At 25.2% G+C, this 12,208-nt stretch overlaps 4 protein-coding genes across 7 annotated transcripts; 2 read left to right on the top strand and 2 right to left on the bottom strand.

Moving 5' to 3' along the window:
• Positions 1-74: 74 nt before the first annotated feature.
• CPF1 (cuticular protein CPF1) lies at positions 75-1,171 on the bottom strand. Its single transcript, XM_003692038.4, has 2 exons — positions 842-1,171; positions 75-601 (listed from the first exon to the last, which is right to left on the bottom strand). The coding sequence occupies exons 1-2, from the start codon at positions 851-853 to the stop codon at positions 209-211; spliced, it is 405 nt and encodes a 134-aa protein (XP_003692086.1). The 5' UTR covers positions 854-1,171; the 3' UTR covers positions 75-208.
• A 504-nt stretch (positions 1,172-1,675) lies between these two features.
• FANCI (Fanconi anemia complementation group I) lies at positions 1,676-8,133 on the top strand. 3 transcript variants are annotated; one of them, XR_015290576.1, is made up of 22 exons: positions 1,676-1,942; positions 2,013-2,296; positions 2,377-2,544; positions 2,640-2,863; positions 2,939-3,135; positions 3,215-3,351; positions 3,430-3,650; positions 3,721-4,070; positions 4,164-4,296; positions 4,365-4,672; positions 4,768-4,962; positions 5,053-5,210; positions 5,502-5,663; positions 5,761-5,912; positions 5,999-6,207; positions 6,395-6,562; positions 6,651-6,821; positions 6,894-7,110; positions 7,189-7,261; positions 7,348-7,491; positions 7,575-7,673; positions 7,759-8,133. XR_015290576.1 is itself a non-coding variant. In XM_086902531.1 (22 exons), exons 1-22 carry the CDS (start codon positions 1,865-1,867, stop codon positions 7,870-7,872), a joined length of 3,966 nt encoding a protein of 1,321 aa, XP_086758657.1. In that variant the 5' UTR covers positions 1,676-1,864; the 3' UTR covers positions 7,873-8,133. The 3 variants fall into 3 exon arrangements, 1 of the variants encoding a protein (XP_086758657.1); XM_086902531.1 differs by having other exon boundaries at positions 6,651-6,825; XR_015290575.1 differs by lacking the exon at positions 6,894-7,110 and having other exon boundaries at positions 6,651-6,825.
• ytr (U4/U6.U5 small nuclear ribonucleoprotein 27 kDa protein yantar) lies at positions 6,555-8,876 on the bottom strand. Its single transcript, XM_003692036.4, has 4 exons — positions 8,626-8,876; positions 8,386-8,543; positions 8,012-8,317; positions 6,555-6,804 (listed from the first exon to the last, which is right to left on the bottom strand). Exons 1-3 carry the CDS (start codon positions 8,742-8,744, stop codon positions 8,121-8,123), a joined length of 474 nt encoding a protein of 157 aa, XP_003692084.1. The 5' UTR covers positions 8,745-8,876; the 3' UTR covers positions 6,555-6,804; positions 8,012-8,120.
• LOC100871971 (tubulin alpha-1 chain) lies at positions 8,678-11,958 on the top strand. Of its 2 annotated transcripts, none has more exons than XM_086902536.1 (3): positions 8,678-8,745; positions 10,513-10,732; positions 10,813-11,958. In XM_086902536.1, the coding sequence occupies exons 2-3, from the start codon at positions 10,615-10,617 to the stop codon at positions 11,937-11,939; spliced, it is 1,245 nt and encodes a 414-aa protein (XP_086758662.1). In that variant the 5' UTR covers positions 8,678-8,745; positions 10,513-10,614; the 3' UTR covers positions 11,940-11,958. The 2 variants fall into 2 exon arrangements, with proteins under 2 accessions (XP_086758662.1, XP_003692081.2); XM_003692033.4 differs by lacking the exon at positions 8,678-8,745 and adding an exon at positions 9,685-10,197.
• Positions 11,959-12,208: the final 250 nt, after the last annotated feature.

Genomic DNA, 12,208 nt, shown 5'->3' with positions numbered 1-12,208 from the left:
TAATAATCGACATTAGCAGCATTTGGGTGTTTGAAAAAAAGGAAAGGAAAATAAGGCTGTTACACTTCAATGTGTATTGTTTAATTAATTGTATTTAATAAATAAAAATAGAGAAAATATCAGATATGTATAAATCATAATGATAAGTAGAATCGAATTGTCATATTAAAAGATTGGCATTAGCGGTCTAAGAAATTCGGGAGAACGATTACCATGCGTAAGAGACACCGATGGGACTGGTATAGGCCATGTGTGAAACAGCTACTGCCGGGGAGTAAGCGACACCAAGAAGTGTGCTTGGTTGAGCAGCAGCAGCTAATGGTGCTGCCAGGGGTGCTGCATGCGTTGCAGCGTATGCTACTGGAGCAGCGTGTGCATAAATCGCTGGATTTGTTACACGAATATCAGATTTGCTAGTGCTAGAAAACGGTGTAGAAATTGTTTTTGATTGAGTTGCAATTTGTGCCAAATTTCCTGTGCTACGAAGTATATTGTCAGATGTTGATGTTAAAGCCGCAGTTGTCAAAGAATATTGTCCAGTTGCTTCTGGTAATAATACTCCTCCATTGCACATTGCCAGAGCACAAGCGAGTACTACGATCTGAGAAAAAAAAAAAACGAAACTATTATATTTAAAACTATTATAATTTCATACAATTTTCTTTCTCTATTTTTCTTTCCTTATTTTTAGTAATATATGATATACATATATTTTCATAGTATATCTATATGATTATTATATAGAAACATATAAAATAAGATTCAACATTGTTTATTAAAAATATATAGTATATATAAATGTTCTCTATATTCACTTATTAAATTATTTTACATCGCTTACCTTCGAGAACATTGTGAGTCAGGTAGATTTTGATCGATTCTTCAACAATGTATGAAAGCAAATGTGTGCTGATCCTTTCGTAGCCGAAATCTTATATAGTCGAACCAACTGAAATCAGGTGGGGTACAAGGGCGTGTTTCGAACGAGTACCGAAAAATACTTTCGCCATAAGAGCATGCTGTAACCGTTTGTGTGCTTTCCTCTGCCACACCCGATTCTCTTTTTTTTGTTCTCCCTTTCAATAATATCGTTAATTTATCTCCTCCGACCTTGGACTAAAAATCCAAATTCGTCGAGTCTGATTACTGTCACAGAAAAAAACGATTTTACACTTTTACTTTCTTGCTAAAATTTTGATTGGAATATTAATGCAAATAATAATATATATACTATTAATATTTAATATTCTTACTTTGAAAATGTCTCATTTATTTCGGATGAAATACTTTATCATTATTTTACAATGAATTATCAAATTTTTATAAATAAAAATATGATATAAATATACATCTTTATATTTTTTACATAATATATATAATTAAGATAATTTCTAAGTAATCTAACAAAGAATTACGACATATTTAAAAATCAAATTCAAAAAACATGCTTTGAAAACTTGTATACATATATTATAATATTTATATTCTATATATATATATATATTATAATATTATAATATTATATATTTATATATGTTATAATATTTTTATTTTAATATCAAATGAAAATAAAATTTTTAAATATATTACTTATTGAATAGAAAATTTTTAATTATTTCCCGCCTTTTCTTTCCTTTCTATCATCAAATAATGCTATGCTTGTTTGGCATTAAACGGCATCTATAAGAGATTTGATAAACTCAAAATAAATTTATGAATGCATACGCATTTGTATATACGAAAAGAAGAAATAATTTAAAGTTTTTTCATTAAATAAAAAAGAAAAAATTAAATACTGTCTAAATTAACTTTAACTTATAAATAAATAAAAATATAAACTGAATTTATATAAAAAATATCGAATATGTATCATCGTTTTGAAAATTTACGAGATGATCAATTAAAATTGCGCGCATTTGTTCAAGATTTGAATAAAGAAGAGGTAAGTAACTATGAAAATTATATTTTAAACAATGACAATGATATTCGAGCTTAAAGAATAATTTTAACAGCTTATACAATTAGTACAAAACATTATTTGTCAATTGGATGCTACGAAAATATTAGATGATCTTTTGCAAGCATTTTATGATTCTGATGAGGGTCAATTAAAACGACAAAAACTTATCGAATATATACTGAAGAATTTGGGAAAAGTTAATATATCTACAGGGCAAGTAAATACGATTATTAATTGGATAATTGCTGATTTTCCAAGATATTCGAAACAATATCTTGTCAAATTTGTCGATTTTTGTGTTAAAAATATTCGCAATGATGCTGATGAGTTACAGAGGTAAAACCATTTATACTTTCTATTATTCTTTTCTTCTTTTTTGATATCATATTTTTTAATACTATCTTTTTTTTTTACAGTTGGAAAGATTTATTACCTGCTTTATTTGAAGCATTGGAAAATGAAAAATATATTGTTCATGCAGATACCGAAGTGTCAGGAATTGAATATAAAACATTAATTGTTAAAGATATATGTAATTATGATTGGAATGTCAATTTTTTACCATCTTTGGCAAAAATGTTTGGGTATATGATTTTTAAACTTTATAAAATTTTAAATATTAATTTTATATATAAAATTTTAAAAATTTAAAAATTATCCAAATTTTTTTTATGTAAAGGGATATGGCATTGGATAAGATAAATCGTAATGAAGTTTTAAAAACGTTATGTTCTGCTCTTCCAAATCTTCCTCTGGATCAAGTACCTTCTTTCACATATCAAACATTAAAATTATGCACAAATCGAGATAATCAAAAACTTTTGAGTGCCTTATCTAAGTATTTTGATTTGTGTTATTCTAGAACCAATTTAGCCAACAATATAGATAATTTTGAAAGTATAGGTACGTAAACAAAAATATTTAAATTCATATATATCTATTGTATTAATATTCTCTTTTAAATATATATACTTGCAGATGTAATTAATTTGAGAGAGATACAAGATATTGAAAGCACTGTTTTGTATCATATATATCAAGCTACACAATTAAATCATGAAAATATGAAAGATTTTATTCGTTTCCTTAAACATGTGTCTTATGCTCCAGAATATATATTACAATCATTTATACTTTGTGTTTTAATGTCAGTTTCTGATATATATGAAGATCAGGTATCATAATTTTTAACATATAATCAAGAATTTCATTGTAATCTAATGTTTTAATGTAAAAAAACGATATGTTTGATAGATTTTTGAAATATTAAAATTGGCTATTGTTCACAATACTTTAGAAAAAGAAAAGCGACAAAATAGTGCATGGTTAAGGCAATTTTTACCTTCTCCTTGTAATATAATTGGCATTATTCAACAAGTCATTGATAGCAGGTCAATTCAATTTAATGTTATTTAATTAATATTATTTTTTATACTTTGTTTTAATATTATTATTTAATTATTTTATAGCAATAAAGAACGCCATTTAGTATTAAAAGGACTTACTAATTTAGCTTTTACATTAATGAGTGCTGATCAAAAATCAAAAAATAATGCAACAGCTATGTGGTATATAGGATCTGAAATAATACGAGAAATAATTAAAAAACGTCATGAGACAATTCCTATTGTATTACAAGAATTAATTAATAAAATAGTAGCAGGGAATATGCCAACAGTACATTATACAGGTAGAAAGACAACAATATTTATTATAAAACTGCATCAAATATTATCATAATAAAAAGAAATATTTTCTAGATTGTTTAAAATATATGTGTCGTGAATTGTCAATGATTGTTTTGGAACATCAAACTATGATTATGATCATTCTCGAACGATTGTTACTTTTGCAACCTAAAGTTGCTACTCAAGTTTTATATGCTATTTTTCCATTAATACCTATTTCGCCTAATGTACGAGAAAATCTTTTATTGACTTTAAGAAAAGCTCTTTACAGAAAAGGCACATCAAAACGACAAATGGCAGTTACAGGATTTATTGAGATGTTAAAATATAAAAAAATGCATTGTCAATATAATTTTAGATTGAGTCAACTTAATTCCTTTGAATACACAAGTAGTTCTAATTCTAAATCAACATTAACTCAAGTATGTGTATCTAAAAATTTTAGATGAAAATAAGACTATTAATTTATTGATTTTAATAACAAAAATATAATTATTTTTAATCTTATAATTTAGGTAACTTTGGAGTATAATTCGCAACCAGAAAGATCACTTACAGAATATGGTAGAACTTTATGTTATGAAATATTGGATATATTAAAAAAAAGTTTTACTTATGAATTTGAAGTTAGATTACATTTATATGAAGGTAAAAAAGATTTATTTAAATGACCAATGAAAAACTTATTATTTTCATAAATAATATTATATTTTTAGGTTTATACAATACTACAATCAAAAATCCTGAAATAGTAGAAATTATATTAGATATGCTTTTTTCACATTTGAATCTTTACCTTCATGCAGATGATAACATTTTGCCTCCTATAAAATTAGAATTATGTACAGATATTCATGGTATGGATGTAATTATGCAAGAACCTATTGCTCAATTGATATTTGCATTACAAAAAATATATATTAATACAATTACAAAGAATTCAAGTACTTCTGAAAAAATATATAATATTTTGGAATTATTATGTGAAAAAATGACAATTATAGAATTAGAACATTTAAATTTGGTAATTAAAATTTTATTTATTTAAATCTGATAATTAAAATTTCAATATGAGAAAATAATATAAATATGTTAATATAAAAACAAATATTATCTTAGGAGCATGGAACTGATTTTTTCCATGGAGAATCAAAATCACAGATAAAACTAAAAAACCTTAGCATGGCTATTGAGATTTGTGAAGCTTTAATAGCATTTAGAATTGGTGAATGGTCAAAAGGGAATGATAAAGTCTTGAATAATATCAATGATTTATTTAAAGCATACACACGTTTGGTAGACTTTATTAAAATGGTAAAATGATCAATATATATATTTCATTATTATATTTTATTTGTATTTATTACATATTAAAATGTATTAAAAATCACATGAATTTTTTAGCAATCTACAAAAATAAAAAAAATTGATAATGGTAAAAATAAGAAGAATAAAGATATCAATAATACAACTAAAAAATCCATCAAATCAAATAATATAAAAATTCCAAATACTATTATGGATTTAGATGTGATTCGTCAAAGTTTGTTGCTTTTATTTTCGTAAGTATGATAATTGAATGAGTATTATTAAGATGCCATTATTAAATCGTTCTAAACGTTTCCACGGTTTTATTATTAAAGAAATATTTTTATGTAAAATTCCAATATCAAAAATATTTTTTTATTCAAATGTTATCCTTAATAAAGTCGAATAATATAAGAATATAATTATGATATTCAAGTTATTACTGGATCTTAAGATTGTTAATTAATTATTGAATTATTATCATTAAACTGTGGAAATGTTTAGAGTGTAATAATACAGTAAATTTAATTACAATTCATAAACAGACAGTCAACTCAAAATGATGTTATACTTCGAAAAAATCATAATTTTTGTTATTATATATTACAAATATGTGAACAACTTTTACAACGGATAAAACTGTCTATAAAGGATATTTCTCAATCGCAAAATCACCGATATCTAAATACGTATATTGATATTGGAAGGTAAGTTTAAAGCAAAAAAATGATGTTCAATATTAAATGTTTTGAATCTTACTTTTTTATATTAATTAATAATAATGAAAGTACTTTTATTATTTAGATTGCTTTATAAACATTTCATACAAAATATAATTGATGCTCTTACAAATGATGCACAAGTAACTATATTAGCTTTGCAATGTTTTAAAGAAATCTCTTATTGTGTATGTACATTATTATCATTCGAGTTACAATCATTTCTTAATTCAATTTGTATGTATTTACATAATAATTTATTATATGATAATTTAATATAATTTAATGACAATTTTTTGTATAATTTTATTTATATTTTACAGTTGAAATACAATCTAAGAAAGATTCAATATCTAAAGATATTAATTTTCAGTTACAAGAAATTATTTTTTCATTGAAAGAATATTTGGAAAAGTTTCTTACAGAAGACATGAATGATGATGATGAGAAAAAGAAAGTATCATGTTTATTATTAGAAATAATGGAACAATACACATATAAAATTAATTTTGAAAATTACAATCCTGATAAGGTTTGTGTACTGTCTCTCATAAAAATGATTTTATTTCTATAGGAATATATTAAGATATAAAAATTATTATAACTATAAAAAATTAATTTTCAATTAAAAAAAAAATTATTTTCTAAATATAATTCTTCCTATATCTTTATATATATTCATATAATCATTTCTATGTATATTTTTTTTTTCATAAAAGATGCTAAAATGTATAAAAAAAATGATTCAAATCGAAAATATTCGAAGTTCTATTGTTCCTGCAATCTTGCAATTCTTTTTACATTTAGAAGAACATACACAACAGTATGGAGAAACATTAAATGAAATTTGTATGGAATTATGCGAAAAAGTTGGAACTATTGATGGTGTAAGTAATATTCTTTATTTTACAATATTCAACATTTTTTTGTATTTCACATTGAATTGTCATTGATTTTTATTTTTATCAAATATAGACCGAGTTAATAATGAATAAAATATATAAAATTATTCGCGAAGATACTATATTACAAATTTATAATGTATTAAATAATCACATTAAACAAAAATTGGATAATGCTTCATGGTTGTTGATGCGATTAAAAGCAGAAGACATCATAGTTCGAGCACCTGGAACAATTGATGAAGTATGTAAGTATAAATTTGAAATATGAAATAAAAATTTTACAACATCCATGAAAATTATATTGTTTTAACAGCAAATAATAATTTAAAAGAAAAGGAACGCAATTTATGTAAACAACTATCCTATCTTGCTCAAGTACTTCAAACATTAGCTAATACATCAATTGAATCAAGTCCATGTATTGACAATACTTTTAAAAATTTGCAATATTTGTATCATTTACTTGGAAATCTTACAAAATATTTTTACACAAAATCAAATATTCAAAATGCAGCATTCCAAGCTGTTAAGTATGTACTGTATACATATTATTTTGTATAACTAACAATTTATACATTATTGAATTTTTTATTGTATAATGATTGTAGATTCATTCAACTGGTACAATTAGCTGGTAAACCATTAAAATCTACTTTCTATAATTTAGTAACATATGTAGAGGTATGTTTTTTTTTACTTTCATAAATTTTTTATCAATAATATTAATAGTATTATTAATATGTATTTATTTTTATCAAAAAAATCAGGAAAATCAAAATAAATTACAATCAAAATCTGACTCTTATGCACAAAGAAATAAAATTTTAAAAGAAACTAAAATAATACCTCGTGTAGTATATGAAATTGAACAATTTAATAAAGAAATATTATTACTTGGCAAAAGAACGGGTGTAAGTATTAAATCAACCTATTAAATAGTTTATTCATTCATTCACTTTGTATTCACATAGAATTCAATGATTTATGTGATTAGATACCATTAGAAAATTACATGAAACACAGCATAACTAGAGATTTTAGAATAAAAAATCCAGAATTGGTAGAAGGACTTGAGAAAATGGATACAAGCTTGGTAATATCAGTTAACAAAGAATTTATTATTTATTAATTTCTTTAAAAATATTAGCAATATTCTAAAATATTTTTAATTTTTATAGCTTGCTTCATCAAGTCCAGAAAACTCTGAAAATCCTATTTCAAATGCAGATGATTTGAGTGACAACGATGATAATACAATACCTTCAAAAAAACGATGTAGAACAGAAGATTGAAATATTCTTATTTAAAATTTGGGTTAAAAGATATATTAAAAAAAAAAAAAAAGAAACAAAAATTAAGCATATTTTGTTTTTAGATTCACTTTTTTCTGTATGATATAATATATTTACTTATATGAATTATTTTCTGTACCATTTGCACATCCTATTGTTGTAATCAGGCTCACTAAAACAATGGAACTCGTACAAATTGTAAAGAATTTGAAATTGTATTGTTTATGGAATTGTCATATTTATAAAATTTATGCTACAAAATCCAATGGTCTATTGAATCCTCCTTTTCTGTTCATATATTGTCTATATTTTCTTTTAAGAATAACATGTACAGCTCCCACATCATTTCCTTCAACTTTTTTGCCCTTAGTAGTATCAAAACCACAAAAACCCATTATTCTCATCATTTCTTGTTCTTCTGGTGTTTTTCCTTGAAGATCAGCTTCTGTAAAATATTCATTTAAAAAATTAGATTTTCCAAATTCATATTTTTTTAATATTAAATCTACATACCTGTAATAACAGGACGTTCTGTTGTAGGTTTTAATTTGGGTTTAGGTCTATCTCTTTCTCTTGATCTAGATCTACTATATGAACGTCTGTGTCTATCTCGTTCACGGTCACGATCCCTTTCTCTTTCTCTCGATTTTACACGATCCCGTTCAACAGATCTAAAATGATTTCAAATTTATGTCATTTTTATCATTTAATTTTTTATATAATTTCATTCTGTGATAAATTATAGAAAAATACCTTCGTCTTCTTTCACGAGAACGTCTTCTTCTTCTATCTCTGTCTCGTTCACGTTCCCGATCTCGATCTCGAGATCGATCTCTTCTTCTTCCTGGAGAGGGTGAACGACTACGTCCCATAGTACGTGTTGTTTATAATTGAGATAATAATAATGTAACAAGAATTATTGAATATATATACATACAAAGTACATATGTTTTTATATTTCAGTATTTCAAAATACTTTTCATTCGATATATGGTTAATAAAACAAAAAGGTTATGTTTACAAACACTAAATATGTATGTTTAATAGTTATAATATTATTAATATTTTTATTTAATTTGTTTGTATTATACAAAAAATGAATATGATACTATGAATATAATACTATAATATATAATAATAGAAACCAATTGTAAAATAGATAATTTTATAGTAACAGGCAACTACATGTCTTTTTCAATGGGTACGTATGTATCTCTAAAAAGTAATCAACATAATGCTCGTATTATATATTTATAATTGTTTCAAAATTTTGATATTTAATTACACTTAATAATCTTAACTTAATAATTATCTAAATCACGAAGAATTTCTATTAAAAAATTATTTATTTAATGAAATTAATATTATTCGATTATTGTTTAAATAATAGCTAAGAAGTATCATTATTTGTACTTAAAATATTTACAAGAAAAATCAATTATTAATAATTATTAACTTTGCAGTTTGAAAAATCTGTTATTTTGGAAATTTTGGCTATCTATAAATCTTTAGATTAGAAGAAATTAATTTAATTATATGAATCAAACACATTACAAATTTGTATGTAAAAATATTTTCAAAAATCATATATAAAATAAAAATAATATGTAAATTTGCCTAATGTTAAGTTTTAATTTATAATCATTATTAAAATACAAATTAATATTTCATTTTTTTTTATTAATAGAAAAATTTAAAAATATAGAAATATTTTTAGATTTATTATAGAAAGACCGAATTGTGAGGAACAAAAGGAATATATGTATAAATATATATATTTAATATATATATATATATATGTATATGTAAACGAAAATAACTCACAAGAATTTGCATCATGAACTTTTTATTCAACTGGCTGTGTACGATTTGGCTAACTTTGCTAGTTGTAGCTACCGTTATGCTATTTATATTCGTTTATTAGATTTAATCTTAAATGCGACGTAACTGAAAGTGAATTTGTTTAAAAACATCTTGTGTCTATTTTAATAATGATTTAAAATTTAAAAAATGAATATTTTTATCAAATAAAAATGTGCAAAGTTTTATATTATATTTAAAAAAGGAAATAATGAAAAATTCTAAAAGAGGAAAATAATTTTTTCAAATAATTATTTACAATTTCTTTTAAATATTTCGAGACGATTCGAAGAGGAGGATATAAGAGGCCGACGACCGTTTCTGCATTGCGTCATTAAGTTTTAATCGTTCAAAGAAACGGTCTCATCTTCTGTGTAATCGTGTCGTGAAAAATTTTGTGTTTAATTATTTTACAAGTTACATAATAGCATTAATAAACTTTATTACTTTTATATAATTAAAATGGTAAGAAAAATGCCTATTTTTCTAGGTAAATGATTATTGAAATAATAAAAAAATATAAAGATAAAATTAATAATTTAACTAAGTAAAGATAATAGATTTAAGATTTCATTTCATATTATATTGAAAATAATAATTATCGAAATATATATTGACAAGATAAAAAAAATAAATTTCATTTTCTGATAATCTTTTTTGAAAAAGGGACAGTGGTTTAATACTATTGAATTTAGATAAATAATAAAAATTAGATAAGGAAAAAAAGAAAAAGAAGAAATCTTGTTTCTTTCAAAAATACAATTTTTTATATTATTTTAGCGAGAGTGCATATCTATTCATGTTGGACAAGCTGGAGTCCAAATTGGAAATGCTTGTTGGGAACTCTATTGTTTGGAACATGGAATACAACCGGATGGACAAATGCCATCTGATAAAACATTTGGCGGTGATGATAGTTTTAGTACTTTTTTCAACGAAACTAGTTCTGGCAAACATGTACCTAGAGCAGTATTCGTCGATTTGGAACCTACAGTAGTTGGTAAGAGAAAAAAAGGAAATCATTTGATTATTAGAGATTAAAAATAGAAATATTGAGATTTTTTTTTTTTGTTTTTGTAGACGAAGTTCGAACTGGAATATATAAGCATCTTTTCCATCCAGAACAATTGATCACTGGCAAAGAAGATGCAGCAAATAATTATGCTCGTGGTCACTACACAATTGGCAAAGAAATTGTCGATTTAGTCATTGACCGTGTACGTAAACTAGCAGATCAATGTACCGGTTTACAGGGATTTCTTATTTTTCATTCATTCGGTGGTGGTACTGGATCGGGATTCGCTTCTTTATTAATGGAACGTCTTTCTGTTGAATATGGAAAAAAATCTAAATTAGAATTTGCTATATACCCGGCTCCACGAGTTTCTACAGCTGTTGTTGAACCATATAATTCCATTCTTACTACTCATACGACTCTCGAGCATTCAGACTGCGCTTTTATGGTCGACAACGAAGCAATTTATGACATTTGCCGACGCAATCTTGATATCGAAAGACCAACTTATACTAATCTTAATAGACTGATCGGACAGATTGTTTCTTCAATAACAGCGTCGTTGCGATTTGATGGTGCTTTAAATGTAGATTTAACCGAGTTTCAGACAAACTTAGTTCCTTACCCAAGAATTCATTTTCCTTTGGTTACTTATGCTCCTGTAATATCCGCTGAAAAAGCATATCACGAGCAACTTTCGGTCGCAGAAATCACTAACGCATGCTTCGAACCAGCTAATCAAATGGTCAAGTGTGATCCAAGACACGGAAAATATATGGCTTGCTGTATGCTGTATAGAGGGGATGTCGTCCCAAAGGACGTGAATGCAGCGATCGCCACTATTAAAACAAAACGAACAATACAATTTGTTGACTGGTGCCCAACTGGATTCAAAGTCGGTATAAATTATCAACCACCAACAGTTGTACCGGGTGGAGATTTAGCTAAAGTACAACGAGCTGTTTGCATGTTGTCTAATACAACAGCTATTGCTGAAGCTTGGGCTCGACTTGATCATAAGTTTGATCTTATGTACGCTAAAAGAGCTTTTGTTCATTGGTACGTTGGCGAGGGTATGGAAGAAGGTGAATTTTCTGAAGCTCGTGAAGATCTTGCAGCTCTTGAAAAGGATTATGAAGAGGTTGGCTTAGATTCGATTGATGTAGAGACAGATGCTATTGACGAATACTAAATTGAACTCATTTTCTATATATTATTTAATTTAATTAATTTTCTATCCAATTTTTCTCTAATATCCAATTTAGAGTCTTTTTTGCTTAGAGTCTTTTCTTCTTCTCCTCTATTTTATCTTGCAAGTGATAAATACTTTTTTATTACAACACTTATAATCGAATTAAACTTACTATTAAAACATATCAAATATATGGATATAGTATAATGATGATATGTTATAAGAATGACATTAAAAAAGATTGTACAATAAACAGAATTTGAATTAGG

Source organism: Apis florea, unplaced genomic scaffold (assembly GCF_048593485.1).
Source record: "Apis florea isolate Af1SG1 unplaced genomic scaffold, ASM4859348v1 contig_2272_pilon, whole genome shotgun sequence".
In the NCBI taxonomy this organism is placed as follows: Eukaryota; Metazoa; Arthropoda; class Insecta; order Hymenoptera; family Apidae; genus Apis; species Apis florea.
The sequence above is the reverse complement of the archived record's forward strand: the minus strand, read 5'-3'. Positions and strand labels throughout refer to the sequence as shown.

What these genes read in the sequence shown, in the direction of transcription:
- FANCI (XM_086902531.1), top strand. Translation starts at nt 1,865, where the DNA reads ATGTATCATCGTTTTGAAAATTTACGAGATGATCAATTAAAATTGCGC. An exon ending in ATCATTTCTTAATTCAATTT is followed by an intron (nt 5,913 to 5,998) that starts GTATGTATTTAC and finishes TATATTTTACAG; the next exon opens with TTGAAATACAATCTAAGAAA. An exon ending in GCAGCATTCCAAGCTGTTAA is followed by an intron (nt 7,111 to 7,188) that starts GTATGTACTGTA and finishes TAATGATTGTAG; the next exon opens with ATTCATTCAACTGGTACAAT.
- ytr (XM_003692036.4), bottom strand. Translation starts at nt 8,744, where the DNA reads ATGGGACGTAGTCGTTCACCCTCTCCAGGAAGAAGAAGAGATCGATCT. An exon ending in TCTCGTGAAAGAAGACGAAG is followed by an intron (nt 8,544 to 8,625) that starts GTATTTTTCTAT and finishes AAATCATTTTAG; the next exon opens with ATCTGTTGAACGGGATCGTG. An exon ending in AGAACGTCCTGTTATTACAG is followed by an intron (nt 8,318 to 8,385) that starts GTATGTAGATTT and finishes AATATTTTACAG; the next exon opens with AAGCTGATCTTCAAGGAAAA.
- LOC100871971 (XM_003692033.4), top strand. An exon ending in TTTGGAACCTACAGTAGTTG is followed by an intron (nt 10,733 to 10,812) that starts GTAAGAGAAAAA and finishes TTGTTTTTGTAG; the next exon opens with ACGAAGTTCGAACTGGAATA.